Source organism: Melospiza georgiana, chromosome 19 (assembly GCF_028018845.1).
Source record: "Melospiza georgiana isolate bMelGeo1 chromosome 19, bMelGeo1.pri, whole genome shotgun sequence".
Lineage (NCBI taxonomy): Eukaryota > Metazoa > Chordata > Aves > Passeriformes > Passerellidae > Melospiza > Melospiza georgiana.
In genome coordinates, this window is record NC_080448.1 from 8,393,773 (window position 1) to 8,421,342 (window position 27,570).

The 27,570-nt window shown below is 41.7% G+C and overlaps 1 protein-coding gene across 3 annotated transcripts; it reads left to right on the forward strand.

Moving 5' to 3' along the window:
* Positions 1–840: 840 nt before the first annotated feature.
* On the forward strand, positions 841–26,961 carry RABGEF1 (RAB guanine nucleotide exchange factor 1). 3 transcript variants are annotated; one of them, XM_058037745.1, is made up of 10 exons: positions 841–903; positions 9,946–10,131; positions 12,084–12,250; positions 15,263–15,283; positions 17,498–17,664; positions 20,617–20,698; positions 21,209–21,341; positions 21,767–21,858; positions 22,861–23,117; positions 24,960–26,961. In XM_058037745.1, exons 2-10 carry the CDS (start codon positions 9,953–9,955, stop codon positions 25,356–25,358), a joined length of 1,497 nt encoding a protein of 498 aa, XP_057893728.1. In that variant the 5' UTR covers positions 841–903; positions 9,946–9,952; the 3' UTR covers positions 25,359–26,961. The 3 variants fall into 3 exon arrangements, with proteins under 3 accessions (XP_057893728.1, XP_057893729.1, XP_057893730.1); XM_058037746.1 differs by lacking the exon at positions 15,263–15,283 and having other exon boundaries at positions 17,495–17,664; XM_058037747.1 differs by lacking the exon at positions 15,263–15,283.
* The last annotated feature ends 609 nt before the right edge of the window (positions 26,962–27,570 follow it).

The window sequence follows — 27,570 nt, forward strand, 5'->3', positions numbered from 1 at the left end:
CTGGGTTGTTTTAATGGCATTTAAATGTTTATTATAATTTCCTAAGCAGAGGCACTGCTGCAGCGTGTGCTGAGAGACCGGCTGGGATGGATCATTGCAATGACTGATCCATCCTTCCGTCCCCACCCATCCCTGTGACACAGCACAGCAGCTGCTCCTGTTTCTGCAGTGCTCAAAAAGAACCTTTCTGCCTCCGTTCAGAAGGATTTCCCCTTGGTCTGAAGTAATTTCCTTCTGTCCATCTGTCCGGCTGAAGTGCTCCCTGTCTCACAGTGGGATGTCCGTGCTGAAAAAAGAGAAAAAAAAAATAAAAGAAAAAGAGATAGAAGCCAGGACACAACACTGGTACTGAGCACGCAAAGAGGAGTTTGAAATAGCAGCGGGTATTTTGTATTTTGATATTTCCCCAAGGCAGCTCTGGGATGCTCATGTGGGGCCAGGGCCGGGCCCTGGAGCCCTGCGGAGCTGCAGCGGGCTCTGGAGAAGGAAGGGAGGCTGCGGGGCGGGAATTCACCAGCTGGGAGAGCTCCATAGCAAAAAACAGAGGAGAGGGGCTGTGGGTGCGGTCACAGCAGCAACCCAGCCGTGTGCCAGCCCGGCCCGGCCGTGTGCCAGCCCCGCTCACCCTCACAGCGCCCGGCCCTGTGCCAGCCCCGCTCACCCTCACGGCACCCGCCGCCCCTCAGCCCCGCGGCCGCCGCTCCGCCCAGCACAGCCCGGCCCGGCCCCGCTTCCTTCCGGGCTCGGTCCCGCCCCGGAGGTGCCGCCCGCCCTTCCGCCGGAGCCGAGGGAGGGCCGGAGGGGCTGAGGGAGGGCCCGAACAGCGCCGGGGCCGTGAGGGGCTGCGGCGGCGGCAGCAGCGCAGCGGAGCGGCCGGGCCGGCCCCGCCGCCCGGGGCAGCCGGTGAGAGCCGCGGGGTGAGGGCCCGGCGGGGTCGGGGATAGCGGGGGCGGCCGCGTCCCCCCGGTTATAGCTGGAACCGAGGGTCGGGGCTCGGTGTCTGCCTCCTGAGGGGCTTCACACCGGCCCCGCTGCCGCCTTGGGCCTGGGCGAGGGGACCCTGGGCCCCACAGGGCGGCGGCGATCGGGATAAACACCGGGATAAACAAACACCGGGATATGCGGGAACTTGGCAACCCGCCTTCCTCCTCCTAAAAGTGATTTTTATGAGATGTACCTGTAAATGTTCGTTCTGTGGGGCTGTGCCGGTGTTACCGGGATGCAGGTGGCGCTGACAGCTTTGCCACCATGCCCCCCCAGCCTGTTTTCCTCATGAGCTCCTTGTGGATCAAGGAGTTTTTGGCTTTTTTTTTGTAAGTATTGCCTCTGCCCGGCTGAGGATTAAAGTCCTTTAAACTCCAGCCGGGGGAAGTTCAGAGCATTTTTAAGGTGCTGAGCGGTGCTGCTGTGGGTGTTTGCCCTCCTCCATGTGCAGCTCCTAAAGCTAATTTTTGTTATCTCTGTATTTAATTAATTCCGTGGCTCTGTGCCTGTAGCTAACAGGGTGCAGGTGTCACTGGTAGCTTTACCAACAGTCCCCCACCCCAGCCTGTTCCTCTGATGAGTTCCTTGCGGATCAATGAGGTTTTGGCTTTTTTCCTGTAAGTATTGTCCCTGCCTGGCTTCTCACTGCACAGCTGAGGATCAAAGTCCTTTAAAGTGAAGCCAGGTGAAGTCTGGAGAGCACTTAAGATGCTGAGCATTGCATTTTGGATGATTTTGTGGGTGTTTGTCGCTGCTGTGGAGCTCAGGTTGTTCCCTTGAAGCAGGGAGTGGCTCAGGCAGGGTGTGAGATCCTCGGAGATGAATGATGTGCTTGAATTTCCAAAGGAATTCTCTCAGGGGTGGCTCAGTGCTGTCTGAAATCTGCTGGGATGGGCTGCTGAGAAGGTTTTACAGGCAAAATTAAATTGGTTTTTGTTTGGCTGAGTGGGGCCCGTGCTGGGAGTAGCAGCACTTGAACAATTTAGGTGAAAAGCATTGTGGAAATTGTGATTTAAATCCATGATTGACTTGCCATATTTTGTTGTTTGGGCTCATTTGAAACTACTTTTGGTTCCTCACACCAGGACTTTGGGAGCTGCACTGAGCTGCCTTTGGTTTTCCAGTTCCCCAACACTTTTGTGAGACCAATGGGCAAACCAGAGCAGCAGAGAAGGGTGAGGTGTTTTCCAGGAGCAGGGAAACTCAGGAATTGGATGTGCTGCCCTTCTGGACACGGTTACACAAGTGGTTTTTGCAGCAGGGAGGATTAGGAAGAGAATTGTAGCTCACTGGAATGTTTTGCTGACCAGGAAAAAGCCCAGAACAACACCCAGTAGAAAGGGAGAATAGGATATAAAGCCAATTATAGCAATTCCTGAGACTGCTTTACACAACAAACAGATTACAAGCTTGAAGACAGTCCATGATTCTGGTATTTAATTTTGTTCTGTGGTGTTATTTAAGCTAGAACAGCCTTTCTCAGCTCCTTTTTTTCTTGCTGTGTAATCCCCAATTACACTTGGGGCTTTTTTTTTTTCCTTATAATTAACCACTTGTGATCTAAAACTAGGCCTAGAAGTCTTGTTGGTGAAATCCTGTTAAGATGCCACTTGTAACAAGTCAGGTGTGAAGTTTATAAAACATTTTGAAGTTTTTCTCTGAGGTTTTAGGCAGAGAAAAACTTTTTTTTAGGTTTTCCATCTGTGTCCAGGTGAGTGTGGTTGGCAGGAAATAGTGTGTAGGAGCCTGTTGCTGAGGGGATTTTAGCAGTTTAAGCAGATATTCTCTTCCCTGTGACCTGAACTCCCAGCGGAGCAGCACAAAGAGTTTTTGATGTTTCCTGTGATCTCTTCAAAGCCCAGCTGTGGGTCACATGGAGGTGGTGAGGCACAGCCTGGTTGGTCACTGATGTCACAACCCAAACCTGTGCCCCCGGGCCCGGGCTGACATTTGAAGGGAAAATCACAACTCCAAGCTGAGGAAATGCAGAGCTGCAGCCTTGTGGCCAGCAGGAGTGTGGAGGTTCCATCAGTGGCTGCAGTTTCCCTCCCAATGCCAGGAGCAGCTCCGTGGTTTGTTTGAAGTGGGTGCTCATCACTGTTTCTTTCCTTGGGACTGTTTTTCCTGCACTGTTTATCCTCCAGCTGTAATTGCAAGGGAGATGCACATGGAAAGTGTGAGCACTGCAGAGATAACACCCAGATCTCTTGCCCAATCCCCTGCTTGTCCAATGGCTTTTGTGTTTTCTGTTCTCCAGCCTGAGCTCATCCTGCCCCACCCTCTCCTTGGGAGGAAATTAGCTCATGGTTAATTACCCTGCTGCTAATTACATGCCTGAGTGTTTGGGGTTCCACCTGAATCACGACTCTTTCAACACTTGGGTTGCTGCTCTGCAGAATTTTGGGGTGTTTGAGTCAGTGATTCTTTGCAATAAATCCATTTTGAGGGCACTTTTCCATTGGCAAAATACAAAATACACCTTGACTGCTTCCTCCCCTCAGTTTTGATGCACTTTCTAACCTACCTTCTAAATCTATTTTTAGTGATTAAAGTTGGCTTGTTCTGAATTAAGATGGAGTATTCAGGCACCAGTAAAATGTGACCCAGCAGCAGTTCCTGTAAGAATTGTGTGTTTGGAGCCTCCCTGCTTTTCTTATTTTTTTTCTGCTTTAAAATTCCATTTCTGGGAATGGCCATTAATGCCAGGGAGTTGCAGTGAGTTCATTGTGGGCATTCTTTGGGGCACTTTGATGTTTTTGAATGAGAGGAATTCAGGTTGTTCATGAAGGGCTGGGGTGACTTTTGAAGAGCTGAATCTCATTTAATTCAGCCCAATGAAAAGACTGCTGTAGGTTGTTGCTGATGCTTGTGCCAAGATTTTTTTTTTTAATTTTAAAACTTAATTTTAGGGAGGGAATAAAAAACCAGACCAACAACAACAAAAAAACCCAAAACAGCCACAACCCAAAGCAAAGCTGCCTGTTCCCAGTCTGTGTTTGCTGGTTTTAGATACATTTAATTAAGTTGTTACCAATGCTGAAACTCATTTATAGAACTTCAATTATAGAATTAAAGCTCCTCCTTTAATTTCCAGTGCTAGTTTGTGGAGTTACTTAAAAACTGTTCTTCACAGCTTGTAATAATTATAAATTGATTGCAATTAGCTCTTACTGAAGGTGTTTATTGATTGATTAAGCAAGACCCTTTCTGCTCAGCTTTGAATTTGAGCTTTTCCAGCCAGCTCTCCAAAGGTGACCTCAGCAATCCAGCCCTAATAAATAGTTTATGACCCAGCTGAGATCTCCTGACAATCTGCACTGCTAATAAAGCTTCAGATCACTTTGCTCCATCCCTGGCAAGGCAGGGAGGTGGAAAAGAACCAGAAAAACAGGCTGGGGGTGTTGGAGTGGTAAATCCCTGCTGCTCCTGAAGCATCTTTCACCCAGAGCTGTGTCTGCAGTGCTTGTGCTGGGAGGATTCCTTGTGTTCCTTGCTGAAAAGAAGGTGTTACACGAGTTTAGTCTTTCATGTTTTCTTTAAATTGGATTTAATTCGGGTTGGAGGAGCCTTTTTTCCCCACCCATAGAAGCTGAGGATGCTGTGACTGACACCTGATTTAATACATTTAATTTGGATATTTCTGGTTATTTTGTAGCTCGGTCTGTGTGAAAATGAGAATTTATTATTTTGAGCTGCAAAAGGTCCTGGAGGAATGATTGCTGCTCCTTCAGTCCCCTTCATGGATCACTGGCAAAAATGGCCTTGGAACAAAATTGGTGTTTGCTGTGCCTTAACTCTGTCTGTGTTGCCCCAGAGGTGTGACAGGGAAAGTGAAGTTGGTATTGCCCTTCTTAAAGGTGTTTGCTCAAAACAGGTCAAAAAAAAAAAAAAGGAAAAAAAATCTCAAAGTGTGGGTACAGCAAAAAAAAAATGTTGATAGGAAGATGTATTTGAAAGCTAAATTGCATTTAAGCCAATAAAAAGGATAAATTGCATTCAAGCCAATAAAAAGCTAATTTTGAATTAGTTGGTATTGCCCTTCTTAGAAGGTGTTTGCTGTAAATGGGTGAATAAAAAGAAAACAAAATTCTGTAAGTGTGGGTAGAGCAAAAAGAAATGTTATAGGAAGATGTATTTGAAAGTTTCAGGATAAATTGCATTCAAGTCAATAGAAAGCTAATTTTGAATGAAACCACAGTGATTTGGTGGTTTGTTTTGTTTTTTTTTTCATCATGACAAAACTGCTGTGAGGTGCTCTGAAAAATCTGGAGCAGCTCTGATCTGTCGCTGGAGAGCTTTGATGTGCAGCCCTGCAGGCAGATCTGATTTAATGGGAATCTGAGGCCTCATTTCCTTCTGATTTCAGTAGAATTTGGGAAAATAAAGAATAATCTGGACATTCCCAACTGGGAATTCTTGTGGCAGCAGGACAGGGAGCATTTTGGTGTCCCCAGCCAGCAGTGGGACCTTTCCAGGCTGGGATTATCCCAAATCCATCCCTCAGGAGCACCCACAGTGTGTGAGCTGCACTTTAAAAATCCCAAAAAAGAGTTGGGTGATTCCCATTTTCCCATTTCACTGGAGAAGGGAAAACCAGAAGATTTACTTGCAAATAAGTAACATTAAGTAAAGGCATTTTATAAATCAATAACCAAGTCTGAGAGCCCATTGTTTTTGTGAACTCTTGGAAGGGGTGTTGCTGATTAACACAGATATTCAAGAGTGATGAGGTTCAGTCCTGGCACAGAAATGCTCAAGACAAGTTTTTTATTCTGTCCTGTGGTGTTTGAGGTGTCATTCCTGCCTTCCCTGGTGAATTCACACGAAGAGATTTTAAATGATATTAAATTGTTGGTGTGCTGCCTCCTGAAGTGCTGTAACTGGGATCCAGGAGATGCAAGGAGGGTGTTTGGTGCAAAGCCTCTCTCCAGCTTTTACTTGTTAATGTTATTTGTGATCTTCTGGTATTTTATTGTGGATAAATTCTGGATTAGTTTTTTTTTCATTTTAATGTGGGAAATTGTTACCTTCCTTATGTTTTTCTGATTTCTCAGTGGGCAGGTGGTGTAAAGGTGTTTGGAGTTTGCTGCTCTCCAGCTCCAGAAAAACAACAAATTTGGTTTTTTCCTTTCAATTATGTTTGAAGTCAGCTTTGAACAGGCCATGAGTGAAAATAAGAGATGTGACCCTGCAGAATGTGTGGTGTGAGTGTGCAAACAGAGGAGCTGATTGTGGGTAAGCAATGGTCACCTTGGGGAGTGGAGGGAAAGGAACAGAGAAAGGGGGAGAAAAACATTTTGGACACTCTACAGTTCCAACAAAACCTTTTTATTATGTAAGATTATAATTTTAAATATATAAAAATCTATTATTTATGTATATAGTATATTATAATTATATAATTATTCGTTCATAATAGAATTTTATCATTACATAATATTTTATATTATTATATAACTATATAATATATGTTATATATTGTATGTTATATATTATGTAGTATATATTATAAAATATAATTATATTATTAGAACTATAGTGATAATATAAAATATTGGTATATCTTATGTTATATTATATATATTATATATTATAATATAAAATATTATTATATTAATAGTATTTATGCAACATATAGTATTCTTATAACATAAGATTGTTATATAATCTTATGTTGTAAGAATACTATGTATGGCATAAATATTATTAATAATATGTTATAAATAGAAACAATCATTATGCAATATTTTAATATTATACATAACATAATAAATAATTATGATTATATAATGTATATAATACATTGCAATATTAATACATAATAATGTTACTGTATAATATATTATGATAGAATCTAATATATATTTTATTATATAGTTATATATTATCTATTATATATTAGGTATATTTAATACTATCTATTATAATTTAAACTTTTTTAATTAAAAAATATTTAATTATTATTATGTAAGATTTGGCATTAAGTTACTTGCCAAAAATAATTTGATCTTTTTTTCACATTCATTTTCTCAAACCCTGAGTTGTTTCCTCATTACAATGTTAATGCTGACCTGCAGAAATCAGCTGAGAAACTTTTTTTTTGTTTTTTGGTTTGTTTGCAAGGACTTTTCCTGTGTGAAGTGTCAGCTCTGTGTGCAGCATGTGCCTCCTTGCTGTGCTCAGGGTGACTCCTTTGTCCCCAGGCTGGGCTGGTGGCCCTGCACACACTCAGGGAGGGCAGGGCTGTGCCTGCAGCTCCCTGGCCACTGAACAGGATCCATTTTTCATTTAATGTGGGCACAGAGAGGATTTTGGTGCCCCTCTGGTGGCAGAGCCATGCTGTGCTTTCAGGTATGGGACAGAAGCAGAGTCAGGTGTTTGATTTGTCCTTTAATTTTCAAATTAAATCTAGAATACGGGGCTTTGAATAAGAACAGACACCTGAATTCTTGGAATTATTGCAGTTCCAGAGTTGTAACTATATTATAGTTATTGCAGTTCCAGAGTTGTGCTTTTAAATAAGAACAGACACCTGAATTCTTGGATTATTGCAGTTCTGGGGTTGTGACTCTGTTCTGGTGGGTGACAGGATTTTACTGAATAAAGGACACCTGAGTTCTGGGGATTGCTGCAGTTTCAGAGTTGTAACTGTAAGTTGTAATTGTAGTTATTACAGTTCCAGAGTTGTGCTTTTGAATAAGAACAGACACCTCAATTCTTGGAATTATTGCAGTTCCAGAGTTGTAACTATATTATAGTTATTGCAGTTTCAGAGTTGTGCTTTTGAATAAGAACAGACACCTGAATTCTTGGGATTGCTGCAGTTCTGGGGTTGTGACTCTGTTCTGGTGGGTGACAGGATTTTACAGGGTTTTATTCCCTGACACAGATCCCTGTAGCATTTCTGGGAAGTTTGTGGTATGAGAATGTTTTTCTTTGTTGTGGTTTCCAGTGAAAGCATTGATCAGCTTCACATCAATGGCAATTAAACAATTAAACATTTGATGAATATTTGCAGCATTTTTTTCTAGGACAGCCACCTGCAATTGAGGTCTCTGACCAAAATGCTGCTGCAGCTTCTGCTTTTAGGAAGTGCTCTTGAAACTGAATCAGTGAAGAGTTTCAGGCTTTTCCTTCCCCTTTCTTTTCAGAATTGTTGCTCAAGGACACGAGTGATGCTCTGGGAATGGCCTGAGTGTGCCAATGCTGCCAAAATGCAATTCCTGCCCAGGCTGTGCAGCTGACACACACTGAAAATTTCATTTCTGACCTCTGAGGTGTTGGCAGCCAGGAGCTCCCACACAAACCTTCCTTGAGAAATCAGCAAATGAAACCAAAAAATTTTTGTGAAAGCAAAATATTTATGTTTCTCAGTTATTTCTGTCTATGGGAATGAAGTAAAACTCTCAAATATTTAATTTCTTTTCCATTTTGCTCTGCAGCAGCACAATGTTGTCTGTCAGGCTTTTCAGTGGGAAAAAAAAAGAAATTATTCAGCTGCTCTCCCATCTATAAAAATGAGAACACGTAGCTATAAATGATGTCATTAAGAAATTGATTCCCTTAATATGCACATCTCTACAATGAAACTATTTTTAGGTTATTTTTAGCAACTCATTATTTCTTTCAAAAATAGAAAAGTGGGAGAAATCTTAATCCTTACGTAGATAAGATGGAATATTGAATTTGTTCCCCCCTCAGAGAAAATTGTGTGTTTCCTGTTACTTAGCTCAAAATAACTTGATTACATTAATGGGAAATGTTAAACATAATCAGTCTTTTTAAGGGGATAACTGAGCTTGGAAGAAAAGAGCTGGAATTCCCTGGAGTAGAGAACTCTCAGTGACATTTGTGCATATTCCATCCTTTGCTGGATGATCCAGAGAAGAGTTTGGGGGTGGAATTTCAGGGGAACAGAAGAAAACTCTGAGTCATTGACTGATGTTCTTCAGTTTAAGAAAATCCCTTTTTCCTCTTGCTTTCCATACATGGCAGGAAGGAAAAGGGGCTGCATTTACTGGACAAAACCTTGCTGTGCCAATTCTGCCATTTCCCTGTTTGCCAATAGTGAAAAATAAATATCAATACTTGAACATGCACACCTTAACATTGCTTTTTTGTTGCAGTCACTAAAGATAAACCCCCAGGGCTGTTGTGTGTGCAGGAGGCAGTTTAACCCTGGCAGAGCCTGGGGAAATGGGGTCAGCTGTGATTCCCCAAGGGCCCTTTAGGGTCCCTGAAGCCTCACCAGAGTGGCTCTGTGCAGGCAGAATGCATTCTGTTCATTCATTCACACAGTGCATTGTGTCTGCTCCCTTTGCTGCTTTTTGCAACTTTATTTCTTTTTATTTCCCCATTGCTTTGTGTATTGGCTCTGAAAGCAAGGTGCTGGTGAGAGCAGAGCCTGGGGCTTTGTCCCCTGGCTGTGGGACTGTCACTGCAAACGTGCATTGGCAATTTGTCCCCTGGCTGTGGGACTGTCACTGCAAAGGTGTGCGTTGGCAATTTGTCCCCTGGCTGTGGGGCTGTCACTGCAAAGGTGTGCATTGGCAATTTGTCCCCTGGCTGTGGGACTGTCACTGCAAACGTGCATTGGCAATTTGTCCCCTGGCTGTGGGACTGTCACTGCTGCCCTGGGCCATTTTTTTTGGACCTGTGTGAGGGTCACAGCCCTTCAAAGTGTGTCTGGGGCCTTTGTCCCCTGGCTGTGGGACTGTCACTAGTTCCCTGTACCATTTTCTGGAGCTGTGTGAGGGTCCCAGCCCTACAAGATGTCCCTTTGTCCCCTGGCTTTGGGGCTCCTGGTTATGTAACCGTGCCCTCCCTCCCCTCATTCCGTTGCTATGGAGCTGTTCAATAATTCAAGCAGGTGACTCCTTTCTGAAGGCAAACCCTCAGAAGCAATGATTTCCTGCAGGCTGCTGCCAGGTTTGTGATTTTAACCCTTCTCCTCTCCCTCAGGAGGAAGATGAACCTGAAGTCGGAGCGCAGGGGGATCCACGTGGATCAGTCGGAGCTGCTGTGCAAGAAGGGCTGTGGGTACTATGGCAACCCTGCCTGGCAGGGCTTCTGCTCCAAGTGCTGGAGGGAGGAATACCACAAGGCCAGGCAGAAGCAGATCCAAGAGGATTGGGAGCTGGCAGAGCGGTAAAGAACCTTCTTTTCTTCCTTCAGGGTCACTCCTCCAAATCCCGTTCCTGCCTCCTCTTTCCCAGCCCTGTTTGCTCAGGTTCATCACAAATCCCCCAATCTGACCTTTCCTTCCTTTTGATGCAAAGATGGATGTTTTCTTTCTTCAGGGTTACTCTTCCAAATTCTGTTCCTGCCTTCTCTTTCCTGGTCCTGTTTCTGGCTCAGGTTCATCACAAATTCCCCAATTTGGCCTTTCCTTCCTTTTCATGCAAAGATGGATGTTCAGGACATTCTGGTGTAAGAGGTTTGAAAAGAAAATCTGAGAGGGAACAAATCTAAACAGAGCCCAACCTGCCCATGAATACTTTGACCTAATTTGCATATGCAAGTCTGTATTTCTATCAGCAGTTAGACAATTTTGATTCAATACCCTCTGGAGATGGCAATTATTTCTTTCCAGCACCATGGTTTTACACTCCAGCTGATGGTTAAAAACTGATTTTAGCCTTCTCTGTAGTCATTCTTTTCAACTACAGGCTTAAGCCCAAGAACATCAAAGCTTTTTTTTAATTGTCCAATCACTTATTTTCTGCAAGCCAGTCTAGTTTTCCTCATGTGATAAATGCTTGACCCTGAAAATGGAAGGTGTGTTTTCACAGAGGTCATGTCATTGTTTTCCTCTGCCATAAATGTCTTGCACAGTTAATAACAACTTTATTATTAGGGCAGATATTTATGCTGTCACTCTTGGATCATCTCTAAAGCAAAGTGGAGTGTTCAAGGAATTCTTTAATGAGTAGCTGGGAGATGCTGAAGGCACAGATAAGCTGTGATTGTTTGTTGCAGTGAGCACAGGTTTGTCAGCACTGATAAAATACAATTCCTGCCTCAAGAGATTGCAGATCCCAGACTATTGATGGTCCACCCTGAGCTGGAGGGATGTTTAAAGACAATTCCTCAGCTCTCAGCATCCTGTGACCAATTTGAATCCTCCTGCTCAGGAGGAAAAAAGGGTGCAGGGTTGGTGAGTTTACCCTCCCCTGCTTTAGATTAAAAACTTGCTCTTTCAAACTTTGCCTCATCCATTCAAGCAGATATTTATCACCAAAGCAGATTGTGACAACAATGATCTATTTCCCAAAATATTTCTGAGATTGGGACAAGGTATTTTGCTTTTGTCAGATGGGGAAGGACTGCCTGAGGCAACAGGTTGGGAAACTCAGTGTGAGGCAGGGCAGAAGGGAATGAATCTGCTGCTGGAAATGAATCTGCTGAATAAATCTGCTGCTGGATGAATTTCCTGCTGGAAATTTCCTGTGCCTTTGGGTAACTCAGCGTGTGACATCAGGGGAAGGTGACCATGCTTAAACCTCAGTCATCTCTCTTTGCATCTCTCTATTTAACCCTGAGCTTCCCTCACTTCTACCTCTGCAGCATGGAAATGGGGGTGTCCTGTAGTGAAGGGAGATAGGCAAGGGGAAGAATTAAAATGTAAAATGAGTAATTAATGATTGCACAGGAAATCAGCTCCTTTGCCTTGGTTCTAAGCCCTTAAACCAGACTGTGGTGGTTCACAGGGGTCCCAGGTGGAGGGAAGAGATGAGAATGTTGACTCCATGTTCAGAAGGCTGGTTTATTATTTTATGATATATTTTATATTAAAAGAAAAATTACATATTAAAACTATACTAAAGAAAGAGAAAGGGTTTCATCAGAAGGTTAGAAAGGAAGGAGAGGAATGATAATAAAATCTTGTGACTGACCAGAGAGTCCAAGACAGCTGGACTGTGATTGTCCATTAATTAAAAAACAACGACATGAGACCAATCAAAGATTCACCTATTGCATTCCACAGCAGCAGATAATCATTGTTTACATTTTGCTTCTGAAGCTTCTCAGGAGAAAACATTCCAACAAAGGAATTTTTCATAAAACATGACACCAGACCTGTGTTTTCCCACCTGCAGGCTCCAGCGTGAGGAGGAGGAAGCCTATGCCAGCAGCCAGAGCAGCCAGGGGGCACAGTCCCTGACCTTCTCCAAGTTTGAGGAGAAGAAAACCAATGAGAAAACAAGAAAGGTCACTACTGTGAAGAAGTTCTTCACTGCTTCCTCCAGAGCAGGAGCTAAGAAGGGTAACTCTGCTTTTCATGCTTCTGTGCGTTTTAAAGTGAAAAGTTTTTGGCAGATGTGTTGTTCTAAAAGGCAGATTAATGCTCTGTGCTTTGACTTTTAAAAGTTGGAATAGTGATGCTTCTGGAGAGTGATTGCTACTGAAAACACAGAAAAATGTGAGTGATGGCAAACAATCTGTCAAATAGAGCTAAACCTGTGTTTCTGTGTGATTTTCCCACTGAACAGCAGAAATGTGTTCCTGGTGCTGGCACTGCACTGCTGAGAGGAAGTTTCCCTGTTCCTCTGGCACACATTCCAGAGGAATTCCTGACTCAGCCATGGTGTCACACCAGGATTTAGGGCTGCAAGGGGAATTCCTCCTGGAGAGAGAGAGAGCAGCAGAGAAGGTGCTGCCTGTCAGTCACCCCAACCTGCTGTGTGTGAGTGTGACAGAAATATCACACTCACAGTGAGAGAAATGTCAGCTGGTGCTGCCAGGGTGCCTCAGCTTGGCAGGAAAAATGGGATGTGTGAGCAGGGTGCCCTGAGCTGCACATAAAAGTGAGGCTGGCAGTGTTTGTGTGGGCTGGCAATAGCAGGTTGGGTGTTTGCTCTCCAGAATGTGTTTACAAGCAGGAGTGATGAATGGCACTGCTGGCTTGGCATAGCAAAGCTCACACAGGCAGAAGCTGGGAGATGCTGGGCTCTGGAGGAGGAATTCCAGAAGAAAAAGCAACATTAATCTGTCTTAACCTTAGAGACAATGCATTTTCTTTATTTGAAATTCAGCATTTTTCTGGTTAGAGTTGTCCTGGTGCATGACAGCAGCTGCTACACAAGGCATTCATTCACCTGCATTAAACCTTTTTAGTTTTTAATGTTCATTTTTCTCACTTTCCATATTTTCTTTTTTTTTTATCCCTTCACCACCTGTCCTGCCATGCTCCTGCTCTTGGTGCCCTGCTTGCTTTGGCCTTTTTATTTCAGCAGCTGAAGAGAAAACCCCTAAGCAAGGACAGCTGGGGAGGGAGAGGAATGCTGATAACATTCTCAGGGATTTGAAGGAGATTTTTACTCCCTCCTGGGAACTGGCTTCCCCTTCTGAAGGTAATGCAGCACAGCCTGGGAGAGCTGTCTGCCTGGTTTTAGTAAGCTTGGCTCTTAGTTGGGCTTTGCTAAACACAAACTAGGGTTGTGCCAGTTGTAACTTGTGCTCTTCAACATGAAGATGGCAAAAAAATCAAGTCCAGCATCCTGAGGTGGTGTTGAATCTCTAAACCAATCCTTTGCTTTTAAGAAGGGAGCCACAAATGTAAAGCTGAAGCTTCTCTGAGCTCCACTTCAGGATTAGGATCAACAAAACAAGAATTTTGTAAGAATTAGCTGGATCTTTTGCTGCTTTGTGTTTTTATTTTTAAAAAAATCAGGTTGCTGTTACAAATCTGATTATTATGAGTTGATACCACTTCAAGAACTTTGGCATTCTCAAAACATCTCCAGATATTTGTTATATAAACCAAGAAGAAAATTTCCCATCAAGAGGAGACACTGATTTCACTTAAACCAAAAGGACACCAAACAGCTTCTAGAGCTCCTCCTCCATGAATTGTTTGCAATCCTGGCTCGTTCTGCTGGCTAAAGAAATGTGCAATGTTTATTAATGATTCCAGGAAGGTGATGAAGGGCTGTGTGTGACAGAGTTGGGGACAATCCCTGTCCCACATCCATGCTTGGACTCCATGGCACAACCATAGTGAATCCTGGAGTGCTCCTGGTCTGCTGTGACAAGTGGTTTTCCTCTAGAAAGAGTGAAATATTAATTATGTTTATTTTTGTGAAGCTGATCCTTCCTTCACTCTTCCCATGCTTGCTCCTGGCATTTTGGCATTTTCCTCTCTTTAACTTGTTGGAATTTCTTGGCTGTGATCAGCTTCTTTTTAGTTGGATTGAATTCTCTGAGGACACAGGACAAACCTGAGGATATTTTATTGCTGGAAGTTCATTTATTCCTGCAGCACTTGATAATCAGTACAGATTAATTTTCCTTAAAACAGGATTTCAGCTCAGAGATTAGAGAATCTGCAACTACAATAATTCTTGGTGTAACTCACTAAAAGACAGTTCATTCTAATTAACATTCACTTTTTAATACTTAATATTAATCTGCCTCAGTTGACTACATCTCTCTAGTCACTAAACAGCAATCTAGTTTGAATTTGTGACTGAAAAAATAATATTCACATTCCTTAAGGTCATACAGTAAAATGAGGCTCATTATTTTTATAAAAGAGTGAATTCATTGTTGAAGTCAGTAAATAAGCCTTCAGTTGTGCTGTGAAATGAGATCAGTGATTAATCATGGAAGAAATAGCTGATAATTCTGCCCTTTTCTTGGTTTATTATTTCCAAATAAGCTTTGTGCTTCTCTAAAGACAAATTTAATTAATGGCCACCCTTCAGCTGGAATCCTGTGGAGGGTTTGGGGTGCATGGAGTGAATTGTAAAGGCAATGGAAAGAAATCCCCTCTGGAAATGTCCCTGAGTAGCTGGAAAAGGAGCTGGGTTTGCACTCTCTATCTCAGTTGCTGCAGCTGGAATTTCAATATTTGCATAATTTCAATATTTGCACAACCTCTCCTGTTCTGGGCACTGAAATACCAGAGGTGCCCAGGTCACTCCCTGTGCTGAGCTGTGGGCTCTGCTCAGAGGAGTTTGGAGCTCCCTGGGTGACACAACTTTGGATTTTCTGTAGTGCTTGAACTCTTCAGAAACACAGAACAACCGAAAAACCCCACTGAGCTCCCTCAAATCCAAATCACACCAACCTCAACACATCAATCCCATTTCTTTCTTTTCCCTTTGGATGGTGCATGCTGGTTGGAAGCAGCATTTCTGTGCATGTGAGGTGGTTTCAGGTTAAAGCCCTGTTTGTCTGGTGCTGACCATGAATATTTTCATGTTTTCTGTCTCTCTGCTTGCCTCTCACCACGTTCATTTCCACCACCTCTGTTCAATCCCTCCATTTCCAACAGCGCTGGCTGGCAAGCTGAAAGGTGGGTGAAGGTACTGCAGCAGCACAGTGAGCTTGCAACTTGGAAAATCAGATTATTTTGTGGAAAAAAGCAGTATTATTATTATTATCATTATTATCATTATTATCATTATTATCATTATTATCATTATTATCATTATTATCATTATTACCATTATTATCATTATTATCATTATTATCATTATTATCATTATTATCATTATTATGTATCATTATTATTATGTATCATTATTATTATGTATAATTATGTGTCGTTATTGTCATTATTGTTATTATTGTTTTTAGAATCATTATATATTTTTATTCTTATTCTTATTATTACATCCAGCATTTCCCTGGCAAACCTTGAGAAATACAATTTACACAATTCCTCCTTTACAATTTACATTTACACAACTACAAATGACCAATTTGCACAGCTGAAAAAAAAAATTTTTAAAAAAAGTGACTGGAAATGATAAAGCCTTTCTGCAATTATCAATCAGTGTCAAAAACCTGTAAAAAATTTGTAAAAAATATTGAATTTAATATAGAATATAATAGAATTTAATATATTTAATATATTAAATTAATATAATTAATATTTAAAGTGACTGGAAATTATAAAACTTTTCTGCAGTTATCCGTCAGTGTAAAAAACTGAAAAATATTGACTTTAATATATTAAATTAATATAATTAATGATATTATTTTAATATCTTAATGTAATATATTAATATAATTAATATTTAAAGTGACTGGAAATTATAAAACCATTCTGCAGTTATCCATCAGTTTACAAAAAAACTGTAAAAAATATAGAATTTAATATAGAATACAGTAGAATTTAATATAATAAATTAATAGAATGATATTATTTTACTATATTAAATAACTAATATAAAAAGTGACAGGAAATGATAAAACCTTTCTGCATTTATCCATCAGTGTAAAAAACTAAAAATATAGAATTTACTATAGAATGTAATAGAGTTTAATATGTTAAATTAATATAATTATATTAATTTAATATATCAATATATTATATTTACCTAATAATAGAATTAATTATAATAATTTAATATATTCATATAATTAATATAAAAAGTGACTGAAAATGATAAAACCTTTCTGCAAGTATCCATCAGTGTAAAAAAAGGTAAAAAACATAGAATTTAATATAGAATACAGTAGAATTTAATAGTAAATTAATATAATTATATTAATTTACTATATTCAATTATATAACTAATATAAAAAGTGACTGGAAATGATAAAACCTTTCTGAACTTATTCATCAGTGTAAATAACTAAAAATATAGAATTTACTATAGAATGTAATAGAATTTAGTATGTTAAATTAATATAATTATATTAATTTAATATACCAATATATTATATTTATTTAATAATATAATTAATTATAATAATTTAATATATTAATATAATTAATATAAAAAGTGACTGGAAATGATAAAACCTTTCTGCAAGTATCCCATCAGTGTAAAAAAGGTAAAAAATGTAGAATTTGATATAGAATACAGTAGAATTTAATAGATGAAATTAATATAATTATATTAATTTATTATATCAATATTTTATATTTAATAATATAATAAATTATAATAATTTAATGTATTAATTTAATATATTAATTAATATAATTAATATAAGAAGTGACTGGAAATGATAAAACCTTTCTGCAAGTATCCATCAGTGTAAAAAAAGGTAAAAAATATAGAATTTAATGTAGAATACAGTAGAATTTAATATAGTAAATTAATATAATTATATTAATTTACTATATTAAATTATATAACTAATATAAAAAGTGACGGGAAATGATAAAATATTTCTGCATTTATCCATCAGTGTAAAAAACTAAAAATATAGAATTTACTATAGAATGTAATAGAATTTAATATGCTACATTAATATAATAATATTAATTTAATATATAAATATATTTATTTAATAATATAATTAATTTTAATAATTTAATTTATTAATTAATATAATTAATATTAAAAGTGACTGGAAATTATAGAATCTTTCTGCAAGTATCCATCAGTGTAAAAAAAGGTAAAAAATATAGAATTTAATATAGAATACAGTAGAATTTAATATAGTAAATTAATATAATTAACATAAAAAGTCACTCGAGATGATAAAATCTTTCTGACCTTACCCATCAGTGTAACAAAGCTGATCTCTGTGCCCTGAATTTTGGCAGCAGAGCTGCAGGAGGCCAAGGCTCCCAGCCCTGCCATCCACAGGCAGGCCAGCCTCGAGACAGACAGAGTGTCCAAGGAGTTCATCGACTTCATCAGGACCTACCAGAAACCTGGCCAGGACATCTACAAGCAATGCAAACTCTTCTTGGACACCATGAGCCATAAAAGGGTGAGCTCTCAATGGTCTTGTCTCAATAAAATGGGGAAATTTGGGAGAGGGAGGAAATGCTGCGCTACTTCCAGCAGTTTGGATTGGGATATGAATCCCAATATTACCAGTTAGATTGTGCCTGGGTGGAGTCATCATCCCTCGAAGAGTTTAAAAAAAGACTGGGTGTGGCACTTGATGTCATCTAGTTGAAGTGTTAGCACATGGGTTGGACTTGATGATCTTACAGGTCTCTTCCAGCCTAGAATTTCTGTGATTCTGTGATTCTCTGACCCTCGCTGCTGGGCCAAAGGCAGCAGCTGTGGTGTGTCACCCCAGAGACACCTTGGCTTGCTGGAGGTTGCAGCTGGACACTGAACAAGTCCAGGCTTGTTAGGAACCCCATTTACCTCAGGAGGAATAGCTTCAGGCAATGGTGAAGAGAAAAGGAGAGGATTCTGCTGGAGGGTTTAATGTCCAGAGGTTTATTCCATGGTTACAGAGGTCTGAACGTGAGCAACTGCTCCAACAGAACTCCGGCCGCATGGTCTGATCACCTTTTTAAGCTCGGGGACAGGGGAAGGGGAGGGGACAGGTGAGCACCAACCAGGTGAGAGGGGCAGGGTCTCAGGGGACGAGGGACACCCAGACAGGCCAATGACCCCCCAGGCCTGAGGGGCATCCTTTGAACTTGACCACCCTGGGTGCAAATCTGTGCCAGAGCCTCTAGGAGTTCCCTGAATGTCCCACAGGGAAGGGCAGAGCTGCCACAGCTGAGGAAATGCTGCTGGGTTTGCCAAGGGAGCCGTGAGTGTCCTTGGCACATGGGGGTGCTGAGAGCTTGCTCAGAGACCTTTAGAGAGGGTGAGACATTCAGGGATCCCTCTGCTCTGGGCAGGGTCTGGTTTATCCCATGGTGACCTGGGAGTGTGATTGTGCTCTGATTGCAGCCAAAGGTGCAAAGCCAGGGCAGCTGGGAACAAGCCCATCCATCCCCTCACCTTCCCTCAGCCACAGGGAATCTTTGCCTCTCACATCTCTCAGTGGCAAACTCTGAGTGCAGCAGAAATGCTGGGGATTTCTGACCTCAGAGAGCCAGGAATGATGTGTAGATAGGAAAACAATTCCTAAAACCAACTTCTGCCATCTATTTCCATTAGAACTGGGAGTGCAGATGCTACCAAGCCTCTCAGCATTAGGAGTGATTTCCCGGACAAATCCTGAATATCCAGCCTTGCCCTTCTGCCACATGGCCACAAACCCAGGGCAGAGGGACAGGGATGGCTCCTTGAAAGGCCCCTCACACAGACCTGGCTGCTCCTGGCACACTCAGCCAGCACAACTGGAGCTCAGGCAGGGACCTGGGTGAAGGATTTCCCAGAGCAGGAACAAGGCTGGGTGAGTCCCAGTGGCACAGTCTGCAGGGAATGGCCCAGATTTGGCTCCAGGCAGCCTCTCCTGACCTTTCACTGTCCTTTCTCCATGAACAGGTCCCCATGTGCAATCAGTGAGTCCTGATGGACAGGACTCACTCAGCAAGGGGGAAGGGAGAGGGGGGTATTGGCACACCTGGGGAAGGGACTCGGAAGCTTAAGACACACCACAACAAGTTTGGATTTTCTGGAATGGGTCAGGAGCCTTCAGATTAATCAAAATAAGATCTGGGTGCCTTTTCTTGGTAGTGTGGGACCAAAGGATGCTGCTAACCCCAGAGCAGCCCAGATAAATGAGTCCTGACTAAATCCCACATAAATGGGTCTGTTCAGCCATATTCTGCATTGATATGATTGTGGAAATGATCTAAGATATCACCTGGTGAGGTTTTAGACCTCACAGGGTGGTTTGGGTTGAAAGGAATTAAAGATGATCTGAGCAGGGACACCTTCCACAGTGCCAGGTGGCTCCAAACCCCAGCCTGGCCTGGGACACTTCAGGGGTGACACAAATTAAGCCTAAAAACTTCTAAAGATAATTCAGCATCTCCCTCTCCTTTTATATCCTTCACTGTGCTGCTTGTTTTTAATATTAAATAAGTGTTACCTTCATTTTCCATTTTATAAAAATCAATATTCTTAAAATATTAGTCTGTGGTGCCACCTATGGTTGGAATCAGTCAGAATTCAGCACGGATTTTTATTCCCCTCTTCTTCTCCCTTTGCTGTTTAGTTCCAAATTATCTCCTGAGTTCTCATGGAATCTTAAATTCCCTCTGTTTTAAATTCTTCTTGAACTTTTATTTCCTTTTTTTTTTGATCTGTTTATTCTGAGCACAGAGTTTGTGAGAACAGAGTGGGTTTATATTTGAGTTCTCATTTCCTACTTCAGCCTTCGCAAAACTTGGGATTTTTTTACTACACATAAACCTGGCCTAAAATCCAGTTTCAGCAAGAGCTGACACCTGTGCACAGGAAAATGTCTGGTTTTTGGCCTTAGAGAATTCAGAAATCAAATTGTTCCCTCACTTTTTTTCATGTTTGGTTTAATTTAATGATGAAAATTACCTTAATTAAATTAATTTAATGTTCTTCTGGTGCTCAGTTAGCAAAGGCCAGTGTAGCTTCACAAATACCACTGTAAATATATTTAACAGTAACTTTATCATCAGAAATGTGCTGTAGAGATGTTATTTCAAATAATTTTTGTTATTGAGGGTTTTATAGATTATAAAATATCTTTTTTAAAAATCAGGGGTTAAATAGGGACAAACATTTTGTTTAGTCTGAGTTATTCTGTCAGAGCTCCCAGAGGAAAAAGCCATTGCACCTGTGCTAATATCCATTTATTTTTCACACATTAAAGAGCCAGTGTTGGCTTCTCCTGTTTGTAACTAAAACTGAGCCACTCTAAACACCTCTGCTGACACCTCTGCATTCTCAGACTGTTACTGCAGCTGGTCAATTGCCTTAAACCAAACCAAAACACGAGGTTTGCTGCCAGCCCTTCACACTTACTCCCTGTTCTGTTCCCCTGCAGGATTTGAGCATTGAGGAACAATCTGAGTGTGCCCAGGACTTTTACCAAAATGTGGCAGACAGGCTGCAGACACGTTGGAAAGGTACCAGCTTCTTTCACCTTCCTCTTCCAAGAGCAATGATGTAAAACTAAATTGAATTTTCAGTGCAAGAAAAGCTTCAGAAATGCTTTTCCCTTTTCCCTTTTCCCTTTTCCCTTTTCCCTTTTCCCTTTTCCCTTTTCCCTTTTCCCTTTTCCCTTTTCCCTTTTCCCTTTTCCCTTTTCCCTTTTCCCTTTTCCCTTTTCCCTTTTCCCTTTTCCCTTTTCCCTTCCCTTTTTTTATTTATTTTTAAATTTATTTTTTTTATTTATTATCTTTATTGTATTATATTTTATTAAATTTCTAATAATATATATGTATTATAATTCTTACTATATATATATATATATGCACACATATATTTCTTATTTTTTTATATATATTATAATGGATGTATTATATCCATTTATGAACTCAGGTTGCCTGGAATGAGTAATCTTAATTTGCTGATATTGGGATTAAACCTTGCAAAGAGCCCTGGAATATTTAATGTGTGGGATTTGTTCCTTTCAGTGCCCCCTGAAAAAGTGGAGAAGGCAATGGATGAGGTTGAGAAATACATCATGACTCGCCAGTATAAATATGTTTTTTGCCCTGAGACAACTGATGATGAGAAGAAAGACCTTGCTGTCCAAAAGAGGATCAGGTAGGGCTTGAAAGGAAAATTAATTAATTCCTAATTCTCTAAATGAGCTCTGAATCAACCATGTTAAAAACTTTGTGCTGTGCACAGAAAAATGGCCTGTTAAGGGTTCAAAGCTTTTTATTTAAAATACAGAAAGAATGAATAGGTGGGATAATGACAACCACTACACTGGGAACATTTGCTCTTATTAAATCACTGCCAAAAATAATTTTTAAAAAAAGGAAGTGCTTTCTGTGAAAATAAATGACATCAGTGGAATAACCTGGTTTGTGGCTGGAATAATGGCTCAGTGACACAAAGCATTCCTTTGCCCTGAGTTCAGGTTTCAAACCCCTGCCTGTCAGTGGCACTGAGAGTTTTTTAACCCTTTTTTCTCCTTTTTACCTTCACTCCTTAACCCTCAACTCCTTTCTCTCCTGTTGCAGGGCTCTGCACTGGGTGACTCCCCAGATGCTCTGTGTTCCTGTCAGTGAGGAGATCCCAGAGGTCTCTGACATGGTTGTAAAGGCAATCACAGGTTTGTGAGTGATCAATTCTGTATTTACAGCTTTCAATCTCACCTCTCTTGCTTATTGAGATGGTTTTTGCTGTGATCACAAAGGTGGGTCTGTTAAATGTGCAGGAGTTTGGAATTTCAGCTGTGGAGCAGGGATAATTTCCACACTGAAGTGCTTGGAATTAACTGATCTACTTAAAACACTTCCCCACAGACAGAAATGATGCAATAAATGCAATAAATGATGCAATAAATTAATTTTTAAAAAATCATATAATTTAAAATAAATTAATATAATTTCAAAATAAATTGTTATAATTTAAATTAAGAATTGTAAGTAAATTCACGTAGTTTTAAGTAAATTCATGTAGTTTTGAGTGAAATCCCCCAGTTTTTTTGGGGTGAAATCCCCCAGTTTTTTTGGGGTGAAATCCCCCAGTTTTTTGGGGTGAAATCCCCCAGTTTTTTTGGGGTGAAATCCCCCAGTTTTTTTGGGGTGAAATCCCCCAGTTTTTTGGGGTGAAATCCCCCAGTTTTTTTGGGGTGAAATCCCCCAGGTTTTTTTGGAGTGAAACCCCCCAGGTTGTTTGGAGTGAAACCCCTCAGGTTTTTTTGGAGTGAAATCCCTCAGTTTTCTTTGGGGTGAAATCCCCCAGTTTTTTGGGGTGAAATCCCCCAGTTTTTTGGAGTGAAACCCCCCAGTTTTTTTTGGAGTGAAACCCCCCAGTTTTTTTTGGAGTGAAACCCCCCAGTTTTTTTTGGAGTGAAACCCCCCAGTTTTTTTTGGAGTGAAATCCCCCAGTTTTTTTGGAGTGAAATCCCCCAGTTTTAAATAAGCTCGCATATTTTAAAATTAATACATATAACTTTTAATTAATTCATATAATTTGAGCTTGCTTTTTAGAATGATCTGGAGCAGAAAAATGCACTTTATTTCCCTGAATATCACCCAGCAAATCCTGCTTGTTCATTGCCTGATCATTACAATTTAAATAATTCCAGGATTTTTTTTCCCCCTCCCAGACATCATCGAGATGGACTCCAAGCGTGTCCCTCGGGACAAGCTGGCCTGCATCACCAAGTGCAGCAAGCACATCTTCAATGCCATCAAAATCACCAAAAATGAGCCAGCCTCTGCTGATGATTTCCTGCCCACCCTGATTTACATCGTGCTCAAGGGGAACCCCCCACGGCTGCAGTCCAACATCCAGTACATCACTCGCTTCTGCAACCCCAGCAGGCTGATGACTGGGGAGGATGGATATTATTTCACCAACCTGGTGAGTGCACCAGGGAAGGGGGGCTTGGACAGCAAGGTTGGGCTTTTAGCTGGAGGTAGGAGTTGCCAGCAAAGGGCATAAATTCAAATTCATAAATATAAATTCACATTCGTAAAGCTAAGCTCCAATTCGTAAATTAAATTCCAATTCATAAAGCTGCATTCCAGTGTGTAAAGCTGAATTCCAGTGTGTAAACCTGAATTCCAGTTCATGAATATAAATTCCAGTGTGTAAGCCTGAATTCCAATTTGTAAATAGAAATTCCAATGTGTAAACCTAAATTCCAGTTCATAAACAGAAATTCCAGTGTGTAGATGTAAATTCCAGTGTGTAAACGTAAATTCCACCAACAATTAGTTGCTGGTGTAAGAAGAGGGAAGGGAATGGTAAATGTTGTAACATTTTCTGTAAATGTAGAAAACATTTTCTGTATTATATTGTATATTCACCCCTTTCCCACCCCTTTCCCACCCCTTTCCCACCCCTTTCCCACCCCTTTCCCACCCCTTTCCCACCCCTTTCCCACCCCTTTCCCACCCCTTTCCCACCCCTTTCCCACCCCTTTCCCACCCCTTTCCCACCCCTTTCCCACCCCTTTCCCACCCCTTTCCCACCCCTTTCCCACCCCTTTCCCACCCCTTTCCCACCCCTTTCCCACCCCTTTCCCACCCCTTTCCCACCCCTTTCCCACCCCTTTCCCACCCCTTTCCCACCCCTTTCCCACCCCTTTCCCACCCCTTTCCCACCCCTTTCCCACCCCTTTCCCACCCCTTTCCCACCCCTTTCCCACCCCTTTCCCACCCCTTTCCCACCCCTTTCCCACCCCTTTCCCACCCCTTTCCCACCCCTTTCCCACCCCTTTCCCACCCCTTTCCCACCCCTTTCCCACCCCTTTCCCACCCCTTTCCCACCCCTTTCCCACCCCTTTCCCACCCCTTTCCCACCCCTTTCCCACCCCTTTCCCACCCCTTTCCCACCCCTTTCCCACCCCTTTCCCACCCCTTTCCCACCCCTTTCCCACCCCTTTCCCACCCCTTTCCCACCCCTTTCCCACCCCTTTCCCACCCCTTTCCCACCCCTTTCCCACCCCTTTCCCACCCCTTTCCCACCCCTTTCCCACCCCTTTCCCACCCCTTTCCCACCCCTTTCCCACCCCTTTCCCACCCCTTTCCCACCCCTTTCCCACCCCTTTCCCACCCCTTTCCCACCCCTTTCCCACCCCTTTCCCACCCCTTTCCCACCCCTTTCCCACCCCTTTCCCACCCCTTTCCCACCCCTTTCCCACCCCTTTCCCACCCCTTTCCCACCCCTTTCCCACCCCTTTCCCACCCCTTTCCCACCCCTTTCCCACCCCTTTCCCACCCCTTTCCCACCCCTTTCCCACCCCTTTCCCACCCCTTTCCCACCCCTTTCCCACCCCTTTCCCACCCCTTTCCCACCCCTTTCCCACCCCTTTCCCACCCCTTTCCCACCCCTTTCCCACCCCTTTCCCACCCCTTTCCCACCCCTTTCCCACCCCTTTCCCACCCCTTTCCCACCCCTTTCCCACCCCTTTCCCACCCCTTTCCCACCCCTTTCCCACCCCTTTCCCACCCCTTTCCCACCCCTTTCCCACCCCTTTCCCACCCCTTTCCCACCCCTTTCCCACCCCTTTCCCACCCCTTTCCCACCCCTTTCCCACCCCTTTCCCACCCCTTTCCCACCCCTTTCCCACCCCTTTCCCACCCCTTTCCCACCCCTTTCCCACCCCTTTCCCCCTTCCTTTGTAAAACATTTTCTGAGTGTAAAACATTTCAGTGTGTGGTGATTCTTGCAGTGATGCTCTCTGTGCTTTGTTTGCAGTGCTGTGCTGTGGCCTTCATTGAAAAACTGGATGCTCAGTCCCTAAACCTGAGCCAGGAAGATTTTGATCGTTTCATGAGTGGCCAGACCTCCCCAAAAAAGCAGGAATCTGACAGCTTCTCCCCAGATGTGTGCCTGGGGGTGAAGCAGATGTGCAAAAGCTTAGACCTCCTCTCTCAGTTGAATGAGAGACAGGAAAGAATTGTCAGTGAAGCCAAGAAATTGGAGAAAGACCTCATTGATTGGACTGATGGCATCACCAAGGAGGTGGAGGAGATTGTGGAGAAATATCCCTTAGAAATCAAAGCAAAAAGCCAAGCCTTAGCAGCCATTGACTCTGAAAATGTGGAGAATGACAAGCTGCCCCCACCCCTGCAGCCTCAGGTCTATGCAGGATAATTCTCCTCAGCTAGCTGGGAAGGAAAGGAAATTTAAATCTTAAAGAGCTTAAATCAGTACATTTTTAAAGGTACTTTTGCTTTGGGGTTTGTTGTTTTTTTGGTTTGGTTTTTTTTTTTTTTTTTTTGGTTAAGTGGAATGAATTGTATTTATTTTAGTCCAGTAGGTTTCTATTAGGCTTTGGTGGGTTTTTTGAACTGAATTTCGATTTTCTACACAAACTGGTGTAATTTTTAAGCAACACTAGTCCATTGACATCTCTCCTGAAAGTTCCCTTCTAAGCATGCACTTAATTGTTTTTAATAATCAGTTTAACTTGAAGCCAAGTTCCAGCAGAAAAAAAAAAATACCAATGTTAGTCTGAACTTATTCTGTAGCTGTAAAGATGAATTATATATTGTAAAATATGTAAAATTGTAAATAGATTTCAAATCTAATGTCCCAACTGTGCATGAGCTCGTGTGTGAGTGAAAATGATCTCAAAATATTCATTTTAGCACCTTTTAGTTCCACCATCTTGCAGTAAAAAGGCAAAAATGCTGTTGGAGTTTGGATAACCTGGAGAGGAGAAGTTGTGATTTGCAAACTTGAGAAATCATCTTAATCTGCTTTGTTAAAAAAAATTATTTAAAAGATGCCATTTCTTCATTTAAATGCTCTCTCAGAACACCTGGTAGCCTTGAGTGGTGCACAAAGTGCTGATTTTACTGTGTGGGGGGCAGAAATTGAAAATATTTCAGGAATAGGAGGAAATATTTGTATTAAAAACTGCAGAATGTGGAACAAAAAAGGGGAGAGGAAAGAGACCATGAAAGAGTTGCTCCACAAGTATCTCTCTCTCTCCTGGTCACTTCCATCAGTGGGATGAATTTTGGTTGCTTTTTTGACAATCCTGGGGAAAATAAATAAATAAAGAAATAAATTCATATAATTTGAGGTTGCTTTTTAGAAGGAGCAGAAAAATGCACTTTATTTCCATGAAACATCAACCTTCTGCTCTTCAGTGACCCCTTCAGCACCTTGAATGGCTTTTTGTGTCACTAAAAATCACTAAAATTCAGATTGGGGTGAAAAAGAGGAGCTCACCCCACAAAAAACAACCTCTTAAACAGAACTTGGAAACTTTTTCTGTGTCATTTGGAAATCTCTTGCAGCTCCTGAGATCCCAAACACAAAGCTCAACTGGAGCTGCTTTTAAGCCAGGTTTAATTCTTGCCATGAGGAGGAAAACACAAACCTGATGCTTCATTCCCATTCTCTGAGGCTTCTGTTAAATCTACACTGCAATAACTTCAGACCACGACTGTGATTTCTCCTTTTTTCTGGCATTTTTGGCCTTTTTCTGAACTATGCACCACCCCTGGTGTCCACAGAAGCAGCTGCAGCGCTGGGGTGCTCAAAACAACAGCAAAAAAATCAAATTATTCCGTGTGTCACCACCCAAATCGCTTAGTAAATAATCCTGGGATTTATTTCCTTTATTTAGGTGCTGATTCTGATCTCCAGGTTTGTCCCCAGGGAGGGGTGGGGGAAGCAAACTTGCAGCTGTTGTGTAAATGAGAGTGTTTAAATAAAGTTCTGCCCTGGTTAAAGAGTCCCTAAACCCCTCCTCACCTTTTGTTATTCCATGGCTGCTCCTGCATCCTCTGAGTTGGGAGAATCTCCACCAATTTCTTATCAATTTCAAATATCTCTTTCTATTTCCATCAGTTCTCAAGTGCCCTGCAAGTTCTAGGCTGGGTACCAATGTTTATTTTTATTTTCTTTGCAGAGAAGTCATTTGAGTGATGCAGCATTTGGGAAGGATTTTGTGACTGAAATATCTCTTTTTTTTCACGTGCCATCTTGTAGTTAAAGCACCAAAGTGGGGATGCTTGGAGTAAATTAGGCAGGAAGGGTCGATTTGAGACAATTTGAGTAAATTTGACTTGAGTAAATTTGAAAAATTGACTCAAAATTTGAGTAAATGAGTCAGGAAAAATGGATTTCCACACCTTGCAGTAATCTCTGAAGCACAGAGGCACTCAGAAAGTTTGGGTGAGACCCCAATGCTGCAAAAAACAGCAAAGCAGAGACTTTATTGGAAATATTATCCCTTAAAGTGATTTAAAATACAGGTGCTGTGCTGTGCCCTCAGTCACAGTGTCAGAAATTTTCTTTATTTTTCCTGCTGTTAGCTCATTATCACTGAAAATAAAGACTCTGCAGCTCT